Source organism: Simochromis diagramma, unplaced genomic scaffold, assembly GCF_900408965.1.
Source record: "Simochromis diagramma unplaced genomic scaffold, fSimDia1.1 OVJJ01000176.1, whole genome shotgun sequence".
Classification (NCBI taxonomy): Eukaryota; Metazoa; Chordata; class Actinopteri; order Cichliformes; family Cichlidae; genus Simochromis; species Simochromis diagramma.
Window position 1 is genome coordinate 3720481 of NW_024386892.1, and position 19485 is coordinate 3739965.

The 19485-nt window shown below is 45.4% G+C and overlaps 2 protein-coding genes across 6 annotated transcripts in view; both read right to left on the reverse strand.

Moving 5' to 3' along the window:
- Positions 1-1349, reverse strand: part of LOC120734884 (echinoderm microtubule-associated protein-like 6) — a 66654-nt gene extending 65305 nt beyond the window's left edge. For 3 of the 4 annotated variants that reach the window (XM_040033984.1, XM_040033985.1, XM_040033983.1), the window contains exon 1: positions 122-1349. In XM_040033984.1, the coding sequence (XP_039889918.1) occupies positions 122-318 (197 nt within the window). In that variant the 5' untranslated portion in view covers positions 319-1349. The remainder of the gene's footprint in view (positions 1-121) is intronic. The other variant, XM_040033986.1, reaches the window with a different exon arrangement.
- A 5658-nt stretch (positions 1350-7007) lies between these two features.
- Positions 7008-19485, reverse strand: part of LOC120734885 (spectrin beta chain, non-erythrocytic 1) — a 97900-nt gene continuing 85422 nt past the window's right edge. For both annotated transcript variants that reach the window (XM_040033988.1, XM_040033987.1), the window contains 10 exons: positions 18573-18730; positions 18299-18437; positions 18089-18173; positions 17813-18009; positions 17631-17725; positions 17221-17275; positions 12393-12595; positions 12087-12260; positions 11874-11916; positions 7008-9793 (listed from right to left, as the gene is read on the reverse strand). In XM_040033988.1, the coding sequence (XP_039889922.1) occupies positions 9581-9793; positions 11874-11916; positions 12087-12260; positions 12393-12595; positions 17221-17275; positions 17631-17725; positions 17813-18009; positions 18089-18173; positions 18299-18437; positions 18573-18730 (1362 nt within the window). In that variant the 3' untranslated portion in view covers positions 7008-9580. The remainder of the gene's footprint in view (positions 9794-11873; positions 11917-12086; positions 12261-12392; positions 12596-17220; positions 17276-17630; positions 17726-17812; positions 18010-18088; positions 18174-18298; positions 18438-18572; positions 18731-19485) is intronic.

Consider the following 19485-nt stretch of genomic DNA (forward strand, 5'->3'; position numbering starts at 1 on the left):
TGTGACATAGCAGAGCGATCCGGCCTGTTAGGGAGGCTCATGCTGTGACTCAGAGATATTGATTCTGAGACCTGGAAGTCTCGATCGATAACCCATCACGTGACCTGTGCAGGGGGCTCACCTGATGATGTCGTCATTGTGTCCCAGGTAGAACCGCTGGCTGTGCTCTCTGGTGTTGTAAACCACTCCAACCCCGGCCACGAAGTACACCACCTCCTTCCCCGCCGTGTAGTACAGGTTATTCCGGCACTGGTGCCCCCGGTACCCGTAGACCCAGTCCAGTCTGAGCCGGCAGCCCGGGGCGCTCCGGTCCGACATATTCGCTCATCTGAGGGGCTCCGGTACCGCCCGCCCGCTCCCGCAGCTCCTCCCTCTGGATCCAGAGACCCGGTAACGGAACTGTGAGCGGGGTCACCGAGTTCGGCTGTCGTCTGAAGAAAAGTTCGCGCCCACAGCTTCAGGACTCGGACTTCCTTCGACTCTTCATCACGATGCACGCGCAGAAGCTGATTGGACGTCAGCTCCGAGATTTACCGTAAATGTGATGGTTCATATTCCTCCGTTCATGTGATGCCGTGACTGTAATCCTCGCGTAAAGTCTGAGTCCTCTGGTTTCAGCACCGTGAGACCTTCATCATCTCCGCGATTCCCCGGGAGCTGCTCCCGCCGAACCTCCCCACTCAGAGCCGTTTCAATGCAGCTGGAATCACCACGCGAGAAACTTTTCCACGTTTATCACTCTCTCACTCCTTCCACCCACTCCTCAAAAACACGGAGGACGCGAACAGTCTGGAAACTTCTCCAAACCCACAAAACCAAAGTCAGCGGCTGGTGGAGGATTTAATCCCTCCGTGCTCTAATCCTCCATCCCGACCGGCCGCCTCCATCCTGCCCCCCGCGCGCTCACAGCACCTTCTCCCCGGGAGGATCGCGGCTCATTCACAAATCTGCGCGCGAGTAAAACCAGCAGTCAGGAAGTCAAACGACCCAGAGCCGCAAAATCAACGAAGAAGAAGCGACCGCGCAGCGGAGGAGAGGATGACAGCGAGTGTTTAATCCCGGCAGATGATCCAACTCCAGCGGGCAGAGGCGGGGAGCAGCCCCGGGCTCACAGCGCAGCATCCCGGCCGGATGACGGAGAGGAAAGTCCTGACTCCCCACAGCGGGAGGAGGAGCAGAGCATCCTCCACCCGCAGGCAGACTCACGGGCGGAGCAGGCGGAGGCACAGCCGGAGCTTCTGCTTCGAGGAGCGTACTGTCGCGTGCAGCGGGGAGCCTCCTGAGCCAGGAGTCTGTGACGTTTGCTCGCTCCTTTTCCCGACGTGACGAGCACGCGCATCAGCGGACACGCGACACAGCACTGCGCCCAACTTCCGATGCTGAGCCTTCTAAAATAAAAGCACCATTAAAAGGTCCGCAGCTCAGCTGTCGGTTCCGCGGAATCAGGAAGTGACGGAGTACTTTTACTCAGACTCAACAGCATGACGTCAGAGGGTTTCACACTGATCATTTTATTAAAGATGAAAGAATTTAGACAGGTGTTCGTTTGACTTTGGGACTTGAAGCGGAGTTTGGACCTGTATTGTCCAAAGTTTTCAGCATCAAAACACCTCAAGTTAAAAGCAGGCACAGTAAAAGTACTCAGTTACTTACATGATGTTATCGTATTTATGTGTATGACACTTTGATGTTGTTGGAAATGATTTTATTTTCTGATATTTTATCAGCCTCTTTATCATGGATCTGCTCGTGGATTTTGGATTTCCTTACAAACAGGCCACAGAAGGTCAGGGTGGGCAACCTTACATCATCTGCTATCACCATGAACACAGGAGCACCGCAGGGCTGCGTTCTCACTCCAGCTCTCTTCACTCTATTCACACACAACTGCAAACCCATCCACTCCTCTTCTAACACCGTCGTGAAGTTTGCTGATGACACTACAATAGTGGGAAGGATGTCAGACAGCAAGTCTCACTGCAGAGAGGACGTCCAACATCTAATCAGATGGTGTGGAAACAACGAGCTGGTTCTGAACACTGCCGAAACAAAGGAGATCGATGTAGAGACAGAAGAGCCAAGAAAACAACACGACCACCCCTCCACATAAATGGTGAGGAAGTTGAGGGTGATTGACATTAAATTCCTGGGCCTACACATAACAAAAGATCTCACATGGACTATTAACACATCCCACTTAGTGAAGAAAGCACAGCAGAGAGCATCCTCTGTCACTGCATCACAGTGTGGTGCTTCAGCTGCACTGCAGAAAACCATCAAGCTCTGACCCGGACCGTCAAGCTGCCCAGGGGATCATTGGAACCAAACTCCCGAATCTCGACACGGTCTATGCTAGCTGTTTACAGAAGCCAGCTAGCTGCATGATCAAGGATCCAACCCGTCCAGGTCACAGACTTTTTGTACCCCTCCCATCAGGGAAGAGATACAGGCCAATCACAACCAGCACAAACAGACTAAAGAGCAGCTTTTTCCCCAAAGCTGCAGCCTGTGTCACCCGTCCCCAACACACCATAGCTAACTCTCCCTCTCTCCTTTACCCCACGTCATGTCTGCTGCTAATGTACAAAGTCATTTACTGAGCATTAATGTTTGCACTAAACTACCACACTGTAAATACTGTTGTATTTTTATTTACTGTGCTAAGTGCCTTCTTCTTACTTTATATTTTATACTTTTACTACCTTTACTTGGTTATTATGTTACTATGCTGCTTCTTGTTTTATTGCTGCTGGCCTCTGTAAGCTACCAAAAAATTTTGTTGAATAACTACAATGACAATAAAGTAATTTAAATTTTAAGTTAAGTTTATCCGGTCTTTAAGTCTGACATCATGTGTGGCTGCTCTGCCAGGTGTAACAATTAAGTTTAACATCCAGGCATCCATGAAAACAGGATTTATGAAATTTAACGGAGAACAACGTTAGCAGGGAGTTAGCTCGCTAGTTAGCTCGCTATTTTCCGCCTAAACATAATATACCATATAAATATACGACCTGCTATCACTTCCAACATAAATGGAGACAGAAAACTAAACAGCAGTGACGTTTGTAGGGCTACTGAACTTGGGCTAGCTGCTATATAATGACGTGCTACATGGTGGCTAGCTACACAGCTATGGTTAGCATAACATAAACAGTGAAGCCGGAGGATAAATGCTAATTTTCTTTCCATTCCGTATAAGTTAACGTGAGGGTTCCCGATGGTTAGGGAATAGATGGATTACCTCACACCTGAGATAATCCATCCACAATATAAGGTTAGTCATTAATATACTGCTGCTGGGCTGTAGTTACATCATACGGTTTTAAAAACTGAGCTTTAAAATGAACAGTGGTAATAAAAACAGAGAGGCCGACAGTGAGCACTGACTGTTTTTAGGGGCTTGTTCAGATTAAATGGAACAAGACACAAAACATTAAAACATATTAAAACGTTTTTCAAAATAAAAGCATGTTAAACTCTTCTGTTCGAAGAAAGCTGGATGACAGATTACATCTGTATAAGGTTACAAAAAACCCAACATAACAGGGGTCGTGTTCTAGGACAAAAATAAAGTGCAGTAGAACAAACATGAAACATAATTATGATAAGTTTTCTTCAAATACTCAAAAATTACAAAAACAGTATCAACATAATAATAATAGGTAATGTTCTATTAACCCAAAGCTGGTAGTTTTTATTGACGCTCTTGCCCTTTGGCACAAATTATGACTTTCTGGGTGCAGTCAGGGCGCCGGTTTGCTGCTTTCAGGATCTCTTTCCTGCATTTTGCAGATGATGTGGTTTTCTTTGCTCACATGTCTGAAGCAAGCTCAGAAAACCAGCCTGTCCTTCAGTGTTTGTTACCGTTTTTATGATAAATATTCTAATATGGTAACACTAATCAATGGTCTAATACGGTGTTTCCCAGCCTTTTGGAGCCACGGCACATATTTCAGAAAAATCACACGGCACACCACCAAACAAAAATGTCACAAAAAGCATATTGATCATTTTTCCCTGTACACCAGTTATAGCAGACTTGGCTTGGTTTGTTCCCAGTATACCTTTTTGCTCTCTTCTGACCACTACTCATACAATAGATATTTATCTATTGTAGCTGCATCGTCTCACAGCATGACTATTATTCAATTTCTTCTTTGTCTTTTTCTGTTTTACTGGCAGTTGGCAACTCATTTAATTAGAGCAGGTAGTGGTACCACCCTCTAGTGGAAGAGAATGTAATTGTTCTGCCTGTTACGGTGGTCGTTTAGTACTAATCAGGTGGAACCAGGTGGAACTGATCATGGGAAACACTGGTCTAATAACCAGTTTCATGGAAGCCTCTGGTTCTTTCTGACTCACTCGAAGTTTTATTGGTAAATCTCAAATCTTGGGTTTTATTTTGAAGGTGTGGCTCTTCCTGTGGTGATGTGTGGTGCGCTTGGCGCAGCTCGGACTCGGGAGAGAAACACCCCTGCTCCACTGGAGAGGACGCACGGCCGTAAAGCACTCTGGGGCTTTGTGTTCTCTGGGATACACACATCACAGGAAAAGAATTTAGAAAACTACAAATCCCAACAGCAGCAGGGAGGGAGGCGCTGTCCGCGGTGCTGAGGTCGGACAGAAAAGTGACATGTGTCCCAAACAACAGGAGAAACACGAGCATGAGCAGAAATCGTTAATCTGCTAAAACGGTAAACATTTAAACCACAGACTGTATATGAAAGATGGACATCACACTTCTTTTTGAGACCATATTAGGATGACAGGCTGCAGTGCTCAGGTAAGGCTGGTAACTAGTCTGCAACCACAGACTGCTACCTGCTAACTAGAGCTCAGTAGCCCCCTGTAGCTTCTGCACGGTGGCTGCTGGGTGACACCCCGCCAGTTTGGACTCTCCTCAGCTCTTTCTGGGTGGGTGGCGTGGCTGTCCCTCCGGTGGTCCTCCATGGACTCTCACACTCTGGGGAGCCTCTAGATCACACAGGTGCTCACAGACACACACTGTATCTTCTTTAGCCGCTGCCTCGAAGCATATTGTGTGTTGTCGGTCTGGCGTGCTGCTCAGTAACACTCAATATTTATTACTTACTGTTACCTGTACTTATCTAGGTTGTTGCTGTGGCCTCTCTCCAGCAGGTGATCCAGCTGATAGTTTACTGTCCCTCATCTGGTTTTCTTTCCCTCTCCTTTTCTTGTCTGTGTATTTCTCTTTCTTACCCCACAGTCATGTCTGTTCTGTTTGTAATGACTTAAAAGTTAAAAATAAATAAAATAAATAATAAAAGATCAATCAGGTGGACCATGGCTAAGCTGTGATGATCCATTTGGAAAAATAAATGCTTCCTGTCAAAAGGGAGTTCTTCCTCTCCACTAATGCCAGGAGCTCCTCACAGGTGCTCCTGTGATTGTTGTGAAGCGGCTCTGAATCTGTGAGGCTGAATGTATTTTGGCCCTTCATGTGTTTTTTATGCTCATGTGGAGCTGCTTTCTCACTTGGTCCACAAACTGCAGCCCTGCTGTTCAACTGGCGCCATCTTGTGGTTAAAATAGAGATTTCTTAAAATAAAAACTAAAAACCAACTTTCACATGATTATTGACGATAACCCCCAATAACAGCTATTGTGTCTCTTTTCTGTGATATTGATGACGTCTGATTATTTTAGTCCTGCCGTTCGTCTCAGACACATTTTCAAGCAGTTTGAACGACTCCGTCTCTACACACGTTTTATTTGCCCCCACATCTTCCCTCCTTTTCATTCCCATTCTTCAGACTTTTTTTGACTCCAAGTTTTCCTCTTTTCCGTTCTAACCCGGAGCCTGATGCCATCTGTGTCTATAACTGTAGGAATAAATAATACAATAATAAATGTAATAACGGTAGAAGTTAAACTTACGAGCATTGTCATGTTCTTTGATTCTAACCTAATTTCATTTTAAAAACTGCCTTTGAACACTTGTGCAGGAACCGAGCGATGTGCTGAAAGCGTGTTGATGTGATGCTGACGTTGGCCCGTACAGCGGTGCTGCTGTTCAGCTCGACTTCTAAAGTTCGTCACTGTAAACAAATCCTAAACACAGCACCTCACACAGAAAACCTCCAGCTCACCATCATTAACGTGTCGCGGTGGTGCAGTGGTTAGCACACAGTGCTGCCTCACAGTAGGAAGGTCCTGGGTTTGAATCTGCACGTTCTCCTTGTACCTGCGTGGGTTCTCCCCGGGTTCCTCCCACCATCCAAACACGAGCATGAAGTTGACTCCTGAGTGTAAGCTGGCTGCAGGTGAGGGATTGCACACCTGTCCAGGTGCTTTGTGCAATTTTTATACCCTCTATGGAAGTTTATTAAAGACAAAATAAACTTAAAATAACAGTGATTTGGATTTGTGTCATATCAATGTCAAAGCTGATAAAAACTGCTAAAGGACCTCCCACCACCACCACGTGCTGCCCACAGTTAGTTTTATTTCTAGGTCGAGATAACTGTTGTACGACAGATTATTAGGGCCACATTAAGGAAAATAATATTGTTGATCATTTTGAGAAAAAGTTGTTTCAAGACAAACTGCTGCTGTGCCCTCGACAAGACGTTTAGATAGTTGATGAAACAAACTGATCAGCTGGATGCATCATACATGTAAACATGCATCATCGTTTTCTGTCTGAGCAGCATAACACGTTTCACATGAACAGCCCGTGTTTATGCATTAAACAGAAATCATGTCCTCCTTTATTACTAAAACTGTACGACCTCACTAACTCAGAGGCCACAGCAAGTGTGGACGTTTATCTTAAAATAACAACAGTAACCTGCACATGTGGACTTCCTCTCTTAATGTGGCCTTAAAGCTTCTCCGTACTGTCGAGAACAGGAGCCACATAAATAAAATCAGTTTATAGATACTAATCACTCACAGCTGTACTTTGTCTGTATTTACAGAACTGTGCAAAAGTGACACACGCACACACACATTCGCTGAAAAAATAAAAATCGGTCTCACGGTTTCTTTTTAAAAGCATTTTAATGGCTTTTTTGCACATATGTAACAGAGATGGGGAAAAGTCTACGGGTGCAGATCCAACTAGCAGTGACCCCCGGTCCACGTCATTCCAACTACGTCACCTACGAACCCCGGCCCCGCCCACCCTCCCATCGTGGCATTATTGATTGTGCAGTATGAGGAAATATCTCATCTTACTATGGTTACAGTGACAGGAATGCACAACATATTTATCAAATCGCCAGAAAATTAAGCACAAAAAAACAAAAGAACAGAAAGAGAACAGGAAGTATTTCAGGGCCAATCAGAGTGAAGATGTTTCAAGCCCCGCCCCTTCTAACCCCACCACCAGCTGTGGAAAAACATACACACCCACGTTTTTTATAGTTTCGGGCTCGTTTCGGTGTTTTTGTTCACTTTTGTTCACCTACGGAAGTCCATTAATGACAACATTGGTAACAATAAATGTACATATATATGTAAGCTGAAAAATCACCTTTAAATCTGAACTCGCCTTTTCTAGCAGCTATTTTAATCGATAACACCAGATTAGGAACGACGTCGGTGTTAAAGTTGGGCTTGCAGGTCATTTACCGTGTACGTGATTTCCATCCAAGCGGGGCAAAAGTTTGTGGTGCAGCAACTGGACAGAAGAGACTTTATCTCAAAAACTAATTTCCAAAAGTTCATCGAGCAAAAATGGCACCTGAGAGTAAAGCAAATATTTCAAATAAGAAAATGATCTCTGTCATGTTGTTTATTGAAGTTTTAAAGCCCGAGAGATTAATCAGTAATCAAAGGAGGGACCAGTAGCAGCCCAAGACTTAACCTAGTGTTTATTTTCTCAAAGTTTATTTAATGAGTCATCGAGTGGAGATCTTCTGCACTTATGTCAGATTAGTGTAAAATCTCCAATAAAACTTTTATTAAATCTAAACAAACTGTTTTTCGTGAGACGGCTCAAGAATCACGTACGTCATTAGCTTACAACTACATCCTTGCAGCGAGCGAAGCCTGTTCAGCTTCAACAAACGTGAAGCTCTGATCTCATTAACTAGAAGCCATAAAAAAATGGAAAGAAAAAAGTGTGACTTTTGTCATGAAAGGACTTCCGTAGCTGTAGCTTGACTCGTCATTGGCAATAAAAGTCTGAAATCTTAAAGAAAAAAAGAACCGAGTGCTGAAGCCAACAAGCAAGCCACCAACATTACTCACTTCCAGTAAATGCTTTTTAAAACCAGCTCATCCACTAACAACAGCGATGCTTAAAGTAACCTTTGTGTTTTATTTGTACATCTACGCCTTCATACTCGCCGCTCTAAATAAACCTTAGACTTAGCTTAACTGCGAGACAGAAAAACAGGAGGAAAAACGCCAACAAAGGGCCGAAGGAGACGTTCCAGAAATGCAAAAGTAGAAAAGAAACCTCATTGAACGCCTAAAAGATCCGAGTTAACGAACATTCGCAGTTATTCTCCCATCGAGACTCGATGGCTCCTTCATTCGGGTTGGTTAAGTGTTCGCGCCGTTAAGAAAGTTATCCTCAAACAAAGCTTATTACGGTCGGTAGGTCTTAATAGCATTAATAATAATAATAATAGGTGAAATTAAACACAGGTTTATTTTTAACAGTTTGTTATACACAAGTTATACATACAGTCAAAAGCACTGCAGGGTAACGCTCTGAGTCGCTGCAGGAATCAGACGCGACGACCGTTTGCTTTTCGCGGTTTTATTGCGCAAACCGAACCGTCAGAAAAGCTCCGAGCGACTCGTCTCTGCGCTTCGACGGCTCAAAGAATCACCCCGCCGTGGCCTCGGTTTTCCCCGCTACAGAGGGATACACGTCATCTTGCAAAGACAAGGCCTCGCAAAAAAATAGGAAGCTGAGGATGGACTCTAACAGGAAGTACTTCCCCAAAAAACTAAACAAAAAACGAGAAGGAAAACCCGCCGAGACGAACCGCAAACACGGGAAAGCCGGGGAGAACGGGAGATACAGAAAACAGCGATAAGAGTAAAGAAAGTGGGAACTCCTCTAACGTCGCGTTCTCCTTGTTGTTTAAACGACAGCAGCTGCCTGAAGCGTCGCAGACCCCGCCCACACGCCCACGCCCCGCCTTTAAACCACTTCAGTCAGATTTCGGGTATTTCCTGCTCCTGATCTGAGCAGAGAAGCAGGTGGGGGGTGTTTGTAGCTGTACTGGAGCTCTGAGCCGGACCGGACGGTTGATAGGCACAGAGTGGAGAGTTTTGGCTCGGAGCTTGCATGCTGGAGAGGACGAGGAGGAGGAGGAAGAAAGAAGAGAAGGAGAGGCTGTTTGGGATGCGACCTGACATAGCAACTGCTGCAAATGTTAAAACTCTTATTCTCTAAGTACATGATGTGAGGCGACGCTTTGGGTTACACGAGTGTAATTAGATTTGGAGCGCTCTGGGTTATGACAGTTGCTATGAGCAGAAAAGTCGGACATCTTCAACAATATTTGACCAAAGTTCGTTCGATAACGAGGAGCGACCCCAAACAGCACCACGGGAAGGAGGAGGAGGAGGAGGGGAGGCTGAAGAACAGCGTCTATTTCTTCTTGCTGAACAGACTGAAGCGTTTCTCCTTGTCTTTCTCTCGTTTGCCCGGGCTGGACTCGGCGGTCGCCGTGGCTGCGACCGTGGCCGGCAGCGTCTGAGCGCGTGCGGCGGGAGCGGGCGTGCTGTGGCTGCTGGGCGTGACCTCGGGCTTCTCGCCCGACACGGCGGCGGTGATGGTCGAGATCCACGTGTTCATCTCCTCCTGGAGCACGAGCAGAAGGAGACAAAGAGGAAGGAAGCAGTTAGAGCAGCAGGAAGTGCTGATGATGTCTCTGATAGAAAAACAACAACTCGCTAATAACGTCGAGTCACCTCCGGCTACACCTGCTCACCTGCTGCAGGGATACAGGTGGTTTTAAAAAAGTGAGGATAATGAGATCAGAAATATTTGGGCCTAAACAAAAGCAGACGAAGGAAGAAACATTACATCATAATCACTGTAACACCATTCGCCCTCTACGGTCACATGACCTGGGCCTTCGACTCGAGCACGTCCGACCACCATGACCCGGGTGAGCGCTCGTATGTAACGCATTTCGGGATACGTACACTTGTTTAGATCATTTGCAACCCTTTCATTTGGTTTTAATTAGTGCTGTCAGCTAGGGGTGGGCGATATAAACGATATACCATAGAAACGATATAAATTTGGCCAACGATAGAGATTTTGACTATAACGCTCTATTGCGATAGCGCATGTTGATGATGTCATCAAGCTGCGCCTGTTTTGGTCAAAAGCATCGCAGCGGCTACAACCATTATCATCTGCAAATTATGGCGGGCGACAGTCATAGCAAAGAGATGAAGCACTTTTGAAATATGGGGAAAGCCAAAAACTGCGCTTCCTCCACTTCCGTAACATTGATTCATTAATGTTGAATTCTCTCGCAGCTGCTCTGTTCCCATGTTGTTGCAGTATATTAATGACTAACCTCGTATTGTGGATGAATAATCTCAGTTGTTCTCCTGACTGACGTTTGGCCCGTGTACAGCATCCTGCTATGCGATTGCATTTGTCCCAAACCACCAGAATCCGTCACGTTAACTTTTATCGAGTGGAAGAAAAGTTGGCTTCATCCTCCAGCTTCACTGTGCTAATGTTATGCTAACATAGCTGTGTCGCTAGCAATCACGTAGCACAACATTATATACCAGGTAGTCCAACTTCAGTAACCCTGCAAACATCACTGCTGTTTAGTTTTCTGTCTTCATTTATGTTGGAAGTGACAGCAGAGCTGTACGTTTGAATTAGTTTCAAAAATCTCTCAGTCAGAACATGCTATGAAATGTTTAGGTGGAAACTAGCGAGCTAACTTCCTGCTAACTTCTAACTCCGGTAAATGTAATAACTTCTGTTTTCATGGATGTTAAACTTAATTGTTACACCTGGTAAAGCAGCAACGCTGATGATTTAATTAAAGATGAAAGAATTTAGACCGTTTTTAACTCTCAGTGTTCGTTTGACTTTGGGACCTGAAGTGGACGGAGTTTTGGACCCAGATTACTCCGCGAAGCTCCTCCCTACGGCAGCCGTAATGCTCTGACAATCCATCAAGCGGTGCGGCTTACCAAAGTTGTACTAAAACATTTTTAACAGATTTCTGCAGCCAAAATCTGTTCGAGGTCAGTAAGCACAACCAGAATTCATACATAAGGAACATTAAAGGATTTTAAGTGTGCCTTATAGTGTGGGAAATACGTTATACAGAAGAAAAGAATATATCGTGATATATATCGTTACCGCACATGCTTCAAATTATATCGCGATATGGATTTTAGGCCATATCGCCCAGCCCTACTGTCAGTGTTAATCTCGTTAAAATGGCATTAACGCCATAACCACATTAACGCGGCAAATCTCCGGCGCTAACGCATTAACAAGCTAAGCGAGCTAACCGTGCTAACGCATTGACGGCGTGCAGTCCCACTCTCGGGCGATCCGCATTAACACTATTTTAACGAGATTAACGCTGACAGCACCAGTTTTAACATTTACTGATATCTTTTTTTCATTGATGTATTTCATTGTTATTTAAGTTTGTTTGTCTGGTTAATGTACAGTTTTTAACTTTGATCTCTGTTTTCTACTGGAAAGCACTTTGGTCATGTTGTTTTTAAAGTGCTCCATAAATAAAGTTGGATTGTATTTCCAATCCAAACAAATAAATGATCGACATATTTCTAATGTAAAGCAGATATAAGACTAACAATAACAGCGATGTTGACTAAAACTGAACGACGCACCAAACACTGAGGCTGAAATACTGTGTTTTAATACTTACATCATCTTTGGCTTGGAAGAGATACTCATTGCCGTCAGTGAGCCTGCGGAGGTGAACACACACATTAGCAGGAAGTTCAAACTGCGCACGCTGGCGTCCGTCAGGTTCTTTCTTTAAATGAAAGAACTGCAGCGTTTTGCTTAAAGCTGTCTGTGATGTGTTTCTGACTGCTCCAGTATAAAGAAAGACTTGTTTATCAGGTCTGAAACTCACTTCAGCTTGAAGACGTGCTTCTTCTTCTTGTAGTCCAGCGCCACCTCGCAGACGGCGTCCTTCAGGCTGATGGGGATCTCGCTGTGGTAGGGAATGCCCTGACTGGCGCTCTTCTGATCCTTGTAGAAACCCATCTCCTGGAGGTTGATCACACAGTACACATTGTGCCACGACCTGCAGGGACACGAGCAGACGTCGACCTCATCGCTGAGCTTTATTTTCTTACAATAACAGCAGCTCACAAGCGCAACTTATTATTATTTGGGTTATTATTTCTTTCCAGGTGTGTCTGCAGGTGATCCCCACCTGTTCGAAGCCTTCTTGTTGTGCCCCTCCCACTCGTGTTTGCGGTGCAGGAAGGTCTCCAGCAGGGGTTTGGGGGCGTCAGGTTGGGTTTTGGCCGGCAGGGTCGCAGCTTGGCTGGGCTTGCCCTTGCGAGACGCCCCCGGAGACCCAGCGGGGCTGGGCTCCGACACCCCGTTCACCACCTCGGCCCCGTCCACGTTCTCCTGGACACAGAAGAGAGAGTCAGAGGAGAAACTCGTTTATGAGTGAAATAAGAAGGAGAGCTGTGAATCAGAGTTATGAGAGCTGCAGCATGCAGAGCAGTTTGGACAAACTAAAACACGAGACCAGAAGGATTCGACTGTTGGCCTCTCCTGAATCTACACTTATCTGCCCTCGCCTCACATAAAACTAAAACCCAACTGATGTCAAATATTCCAGGATGACCAATCCTGGGAAAATGCAAGCAGATTAAAGTGGACTAAACCAAACCAGCTGAGGGAATCCATCGGGTCCATCTACTCTGAGTGGACGGATCCAATCATCTCGCTCTCTGTTGCCTTTAAACTGACATTCAGTTCATGTCAGGCCACGTGATTGTTGTTATTAATTGCCCCGATGCAGGAACACCACATGCCTGCGGTCTGCAGTATGTCTGTTGGCAAGAACTTAATTAAAAACAAGTTAATCCAAGAAAACTGGCGGCAACACCTGAGGCTCAGAGGTTCCAGGGTCGTCACCACTTTGGCCAGCCGACTGGTCAAGTGAATCCATTCGAACTTCCTGTCATACATCTCCTGTTCCAGTGGTGGGCGCTCATATTAAACATGACCAACGTCTCTACTAATGAGGAAGCAGTAATCCCTGTGAACCAAAACCCTGCAGACTGCTCTGAGCACCATCTCATCTAATTTTTTCTACAATTGGATCTGGATGATGTCAGAGAGTGAAAGCCCCACCCACTGGCTGGTCCAAAGGTCAGAAATCTTTGGACCAGAAAAAAGGTGGGTTAATGGGAGAGTGGCCCAAAGTAATTTGAAGTATTGATCATGCAAAGCTACCCTAGTATGGTCCAAGTATAAAACTACAAAGCTGAACATGAACAGGTCACCTGTATCAGGTTAATAAACCCACTTTCCTACCTCTGAACTGCTCAAACCAACACAACTATGCAGACTTCTGATTGGCCCACCGAGCCTCTGACATCAGCTACGTCAGCCTCGTACAGCAGCGTTTGTTTAGCTCAGTGTTATTGGGTGTGAGCTGAGCTGAATTTCAGCAGTGATTAGAACAACATTTGTATTAATTAAGATTGCAAACATGCTGTGATTACACTCTTTACCACATGCACAGTCCCAACACCACTCAGAAACGCACAACACGGTGGCGAGCGTGAAGAAAGAGGAGGACAGGGAGAAGCCAGCACAGGTGAGACCAAAAAAAACACACCAAAAAAAAAAAATCTCAAACAATTATGGACAAAATTGCTTGGAAGTCATTACTGGGCGTCATTGTTGGTGAGGGGAGAAGGCGATTGGCCTAGTATCATAAACAGATTTGACTTTTTCCACACCACACCCACTCCAACCGGATGCTTATTACCCCGTTACTGAGCTCTTCAAGGGATGGACGAATGGGCAGTTCGAAGGCCGGACCGATCCTGGACCGATCCTGGGAGCTTTAACTGAAGAGCTGGACCGATCCCGGGAGCTTTCATTTAGATCTCACGGAGAGCGAACCTGATGCTGGAAGACTTTACTGGGCTCGGGTTATCCTCTGAGATTTTACTTGAGTGTTTCCTCACGGCTTCAGTGTTCTGCTTCTCAAACATTCGACCAGCTATTGAAGGGATTTGTTAGGACTTGGATCAATCCTAGGAACTCTCACCAAAGGACAGTCTGGATCAGATGTAGGGGCCCCAACTTACTACTATTACCTATATGTAGTGCAGCAGTTTTTCCTAAGAATTTTACTTGAGCCTGTTAAAGACTAGACCAGATCCAAGTGTTCCTGTTTCAGTGTTTTCTCCACCAAATACTGGGCCACTTCAACCCAACCAACTATTCCTGAAGAACGATTGAAGCCTGGCGCAGAAGCAGGTTTTTGTTTGATTTTTAAACATTTTTGCACCTGACAGCAAAGACCATTTTTTACTGCTTAGCAGTCTTTCCTTAGAACAATTACTTAATGACTGAAGAGCTAAACCGATGCCAACAGCCATGCTATCCTCCAAAGACTGCGCTGATTTTGTTATCATTGAATTTAAACTTGAGCCTGAACCTTTGGCGTGATAGTAGTCGTTAGAAACTAACCTTCTTAGCGAATTATAAACTTGTACATAGAAGATAATTTTCAGTAACTTGAAGGATTAGATCTGTAAGCCTGTGCAGACGTTGTACAGATTAAATCCAAACAGGTAAAACCAGACTCGCTGTAGAACAAACTGTTTCTCTTCTTTACAGCAGGAACGCTGATTTATTGGAGTGAACTGAAATATACTGGATTTGTCAGTGGACCAAACACTTTTGCTTATCTGATCTTTTTCTTGACTTCGTAAAATAACTAAAAATATTTCACTAAAGGAAAGCCCCCGGATGAAAACTGGTGAAAAACATTAGATGCAGAAACAGAACATCCAACTGAAATGCTAATGATGGTGACAGCATGCAACACAAACACCAACACTGTACATGGAGAGAAAAGTGAAAAGTATGCATGGACAACACGTGGACTGGTTGGTTCTGACGGGTTTATTGGGGGAATGTGTGTTAGTCGGGGAACGACTGAACGAACTGCATCTACATGCAAAAACAAACCGTGAACAGAAAAAAGGAAATGACAACAGAAAACAATGAAAACAAGACAGGAAACAGCGTCTCAGTGATACAACAGCAATAAATACAACGAGGAGAAACTCACACTGTGAGACGTGTGGCGAATCAGTTTTACATGAGGAATGATTTTAACATGGATTGTAGGTGCAATGAGTGCATGTAGCGAGCAGCAGTGGACGTACACTCAGGGGCCGAATACAGCGGAGCGGCTACACAACGCCAACTATGACCTCAGCGGGAACACAAGATTGATTTTAAGGCAAGTTCAAAAAGTCCGATGGCATTGGCCTTAGAGTGTTCCTATTAAAGTGGCCACTGGGTGTATGTCACAGTATTAACGTCCCTTATGTGGAATGGGTTTCTGACAAATGAGTCGTAAAGGCTGTAAGTACGACATGAAGGAAAGCTGGAGGTGAAAATGTAAGTCTGGGGCTGCCTCTGGTGTCCACTGATGGAGTTCACTGTTAAACAGTGCAGTTATACATGTGTTACTATCATCTTTCCCTTTAGTTTCCACTTTGTCAGCTGATAAATCAGCTCTTTAATTCGGTGTAACTTACATTAATGCACAAATATGCTTTTAATGGTTTTATAAGTACAATATTAAAGAGATAATAGAGTGTTTAACAGAGTTACATGAAAAGGATGGACACGTGTTTTATGAATGGTCTGTGGACGTAGGCACAGGTGGAGCGGTAGGTGCACTTCTTTGTTTTTGGATTTTTTTAAACTTTGGCATCAATGATAGACTTTAAATATAACGTCACGTGTTCTTACAAACAAAAACTAACACGAGTCATGATTTACTATATTTAGTGAGCAAATCGCAACAACAGGCTGAAGGCACCTCATACTGGCTACAACCTGTATTACTGTAGTTACTTTGTTATAAATTTACATCATTAATATTTTTATTATACTTTTAATTCAAGACTTTTTTGCTTTATCAAGATATCTTTTCAAACTGTGTCTATTTTTATTAAGTTATTTAAGGTATTTGTTACATATTTCATTTCATCTGTTTGGAATCGAGCGTAAAGTACAGACTGACAACGCAAAGGTTTCTTCCTGTTCAAAGGGGGTTTGTCCTCCCCGCTGTCACCAGAGTGCTCGCTCATAGCGGGTCATGTGATTGTTTTTCTCTGGGTTTGATGCGACTGTTGTGATTTGGTGCTGTACAAATAAAACTGAACTGGATTGAAAGTGTTATCGATCAAACTAAACTTAAAGGTTTTATTGTAAGACAAGAACAGTAAGACGTGCTTCTTCTTAACATCAGGATAAATCAGCCTCAGTTTTAATGATTGATAAACTGATTTAAGTTGTCTTTGGTTTTGTTTGAGAAAAAAATCTCTTCTATGAAAATGGAACAAATGCTTTAAGTGGCAGTTTGTGGCTTTAAGGCTAATTCTGAGTGTCTTTCTGTTTGTATCCTCAGTCATTCATATTCCACAGGGTGAGTTTATAAATGATGACATAAACCAGCAGGAACATAAGGAACTGAGGGGAGAGGATGACAGGAGTGTCGAGCTGAGAGAGAGGAAGAGGAGACGGAGGGGAAGACAAATGAGGAGTGGATAAAACTCTGGTTTGTTCTTGTGTGTGAAAGTGAAAGAGCAGAAACACTGCTTTCCTCCTGTCTTTGTCCAGCCTGAACAAACTGGAACGTCAGGGAAGTTTGGTTCATATTAAAAGTTCCCACCAAAGTAAAAGGTCTCAAACTCAAAGGTGATGCTGAAGTGCAAAGGCTGCATCTGCAGGCTTTCTTAAAAACAGCCCATCAGCTTTGATTCCTCGTGTCAGTAAACAAATATCAGAGAAGAAGATTACACCTGGAAAGCTAAACTCGTTTTAAAATAAGACATTAATAATCAGAAAGGAGCAGCAAACGATAAATGCTGGAGACTGATGTGAGGACGTGTGTGTGATGTGGGTGCAGCTCAGGGTGCAGCGGCGCCCCTGCGGCTCTGCAGGGTGCCGCTGTATTTCTGGTAGGTGAGTGAGCGGTAACTAACCCTGGGAGACTCCTGGTCAGACGGCAGCCCGTTCTGAGACGCCGGCTCGCCCGCCCTGCAAAAAGCACAGCGACGCAGAGAGTTAGACGCACCTCAGTGGCTTCGTCTGGACGAACTCGCTCAGCTGGCGAAGTTAGACGATTAAACTGAAAACCTTCATGTGAGCGCGGCGAGCAGGCTGCACGGTTTAGGTGCAAACATTCGTTAACAGCTGTAACAACAATAATCTAAAACATTTGTCACAATAACACAAACGCCAACTGTACATGTGTCTGTGAAAAGTGACAGGAGAAAGGACTCTGACGATGACACCAAGCTGTTCCTGAGGAAATAGGGCCGAGTCTTAAACACAGTCAAAACGCTGCTTACAGCATCCAGAAGTTTCCGACACAAAGGAAACTTCAAACTACCTTTGAGCTGCAGCGTCGGCGGGCTGGGCCTCAGTGGGCGGTTGTCTCTTCTTCTCTTCTTCCTCTTGCCTTCTTCTCACTTCCAGTAACTCCATCTGGAACCAGAAGGACAAAGTCAACGTCTCGTTTTTCAGAGCTGAGATTTAATCCGGTGACGGCGCTTTCTCGTGGCGCGCGCTCACCGTGGTCAGCCTCTCCAGCGCAGCGAAGCGTTCCTCCCAGGTGGCGGCCGACTTCTCGAAGGCCTCGTGGCGTTTGATGAGTTTCTCCACCTCGTCCACGCTCTGCCCCATCTCCCTGCTGGACAGGTAGGGCTCCTGTCCCAGCAGCCACGCCTCGGCCACACCTGCGTCCCGCGAGAACTGGTGCACCTCCAGCACTGGAAGCAAATCCACACCTTAGACCCAAATCCACCAGCTCACCTCGGACTATAAACTGAACAGCACGGAGGCGCTTACCCAGTCTAAGCCACTCCCATCTGTCCTCCCACTTGTCAATCATGTCTTTCCTCTTGTCCGTCAACTGAAGCAACTTTTCTTTAATCTGCGAGGAGGAAAGATTCAAAAGTTCATGACTTCAGTAAAGCGATGACATCAAACAGAGTAATGAAGGATTTCGCGGCAGCTTTGGCGTGCTCGCTCCGAGTGAGAAATGTGAGAAGTCTCCACCTCCTCTGAAGCGTAGTGCTTCCTGGCCAGCAGGGCTTTGCCCAGCTCGATGCAGGCGGTGAAGCTGTCGTTGCGGGCGTCGATCTCCGCCTTGATGCCCTGGTGGTTGTTCATCAGCAGCTCCACGGACGACACGTCCCTGAAAACAAGCACGGCGTCACATGAGCGACGTTTCTGATCCCAAACATTCAGAAACATTTAGGATGAGTTTTATAATAAACCTGTAAAGGGATACAGTCATTACAGGAAGCTCCGCCCCCTCCGTGCCTCCTACCTGGGCTTCTCCTGAGCCTCGATGAGGCGGATGACGTCTTCCATCCACAGCATCAGGTCGCGCACCATGCTGAAGAAGCGGAACTTGTCTCCGGTGTCGACCAGCTTCGCCCGCCTGCCCTCCGCCGCCTCCAGCAGGTTCTTCCAGGCCTCCAGCACCTGAGGGGGAGGAGACAACAAAGAGCGACGGTCAGCCCCGAGTGACGAGAGGCTCAGAAGACCTGGTTTAATTAATGCAGGCTAAAAGGAGCCGGCTGGGCCTCTGAGAATCAGGGAGGGGGACAGGAAGTGATGACATCCAGACTCAGATCATTACGGGGGAGGCGGGGGGGGGAGGGGGGCAGTAGATCTAGTGTTTCAGGCGTCCAGCTGTGCTGTCGGGGAGCGTCACAGCCTGAGGGCGCAAATAAAAGCCAATCCCAGCAAATAAAAAGTCATACGTGCAGACTGCAGAGGCCAAAGCTGGAGAGCAAACAGCAGCACTTCCATCAGTTATTACATCAGCTGTTATCTATTTATTCATGGCTCTGTTCAGATTCCAGACGATGACGTAAGCAGACAGGATATATCATCAATCTGAGAAGGAAGCGTGGACTGATCCTGCTTCATGCTTCAGGTTCATATCAAACACGATCAGGTTCTAATAATACGGTACTCTGGGATCTGTATGATGTCACAGAGAGGGGATCGCAACATGTAGCCAATCAGTTCAATGCTGTTTTAAAGTGGGAGGAGCTAAAGCAGTTTCAGATGGGATGACCTGGGGGGGGATCAGATAAAGAAGGATTATTTTGAACTGTGAATCATTCAAAGCTGCTGTAAGAACGAAAACATTGCTTTCACACTAACTGCTGAGCTGTCTTTAAATGTACCTCACATATTACTAATGTTAAAGATTTCACTGTTTGTTACTA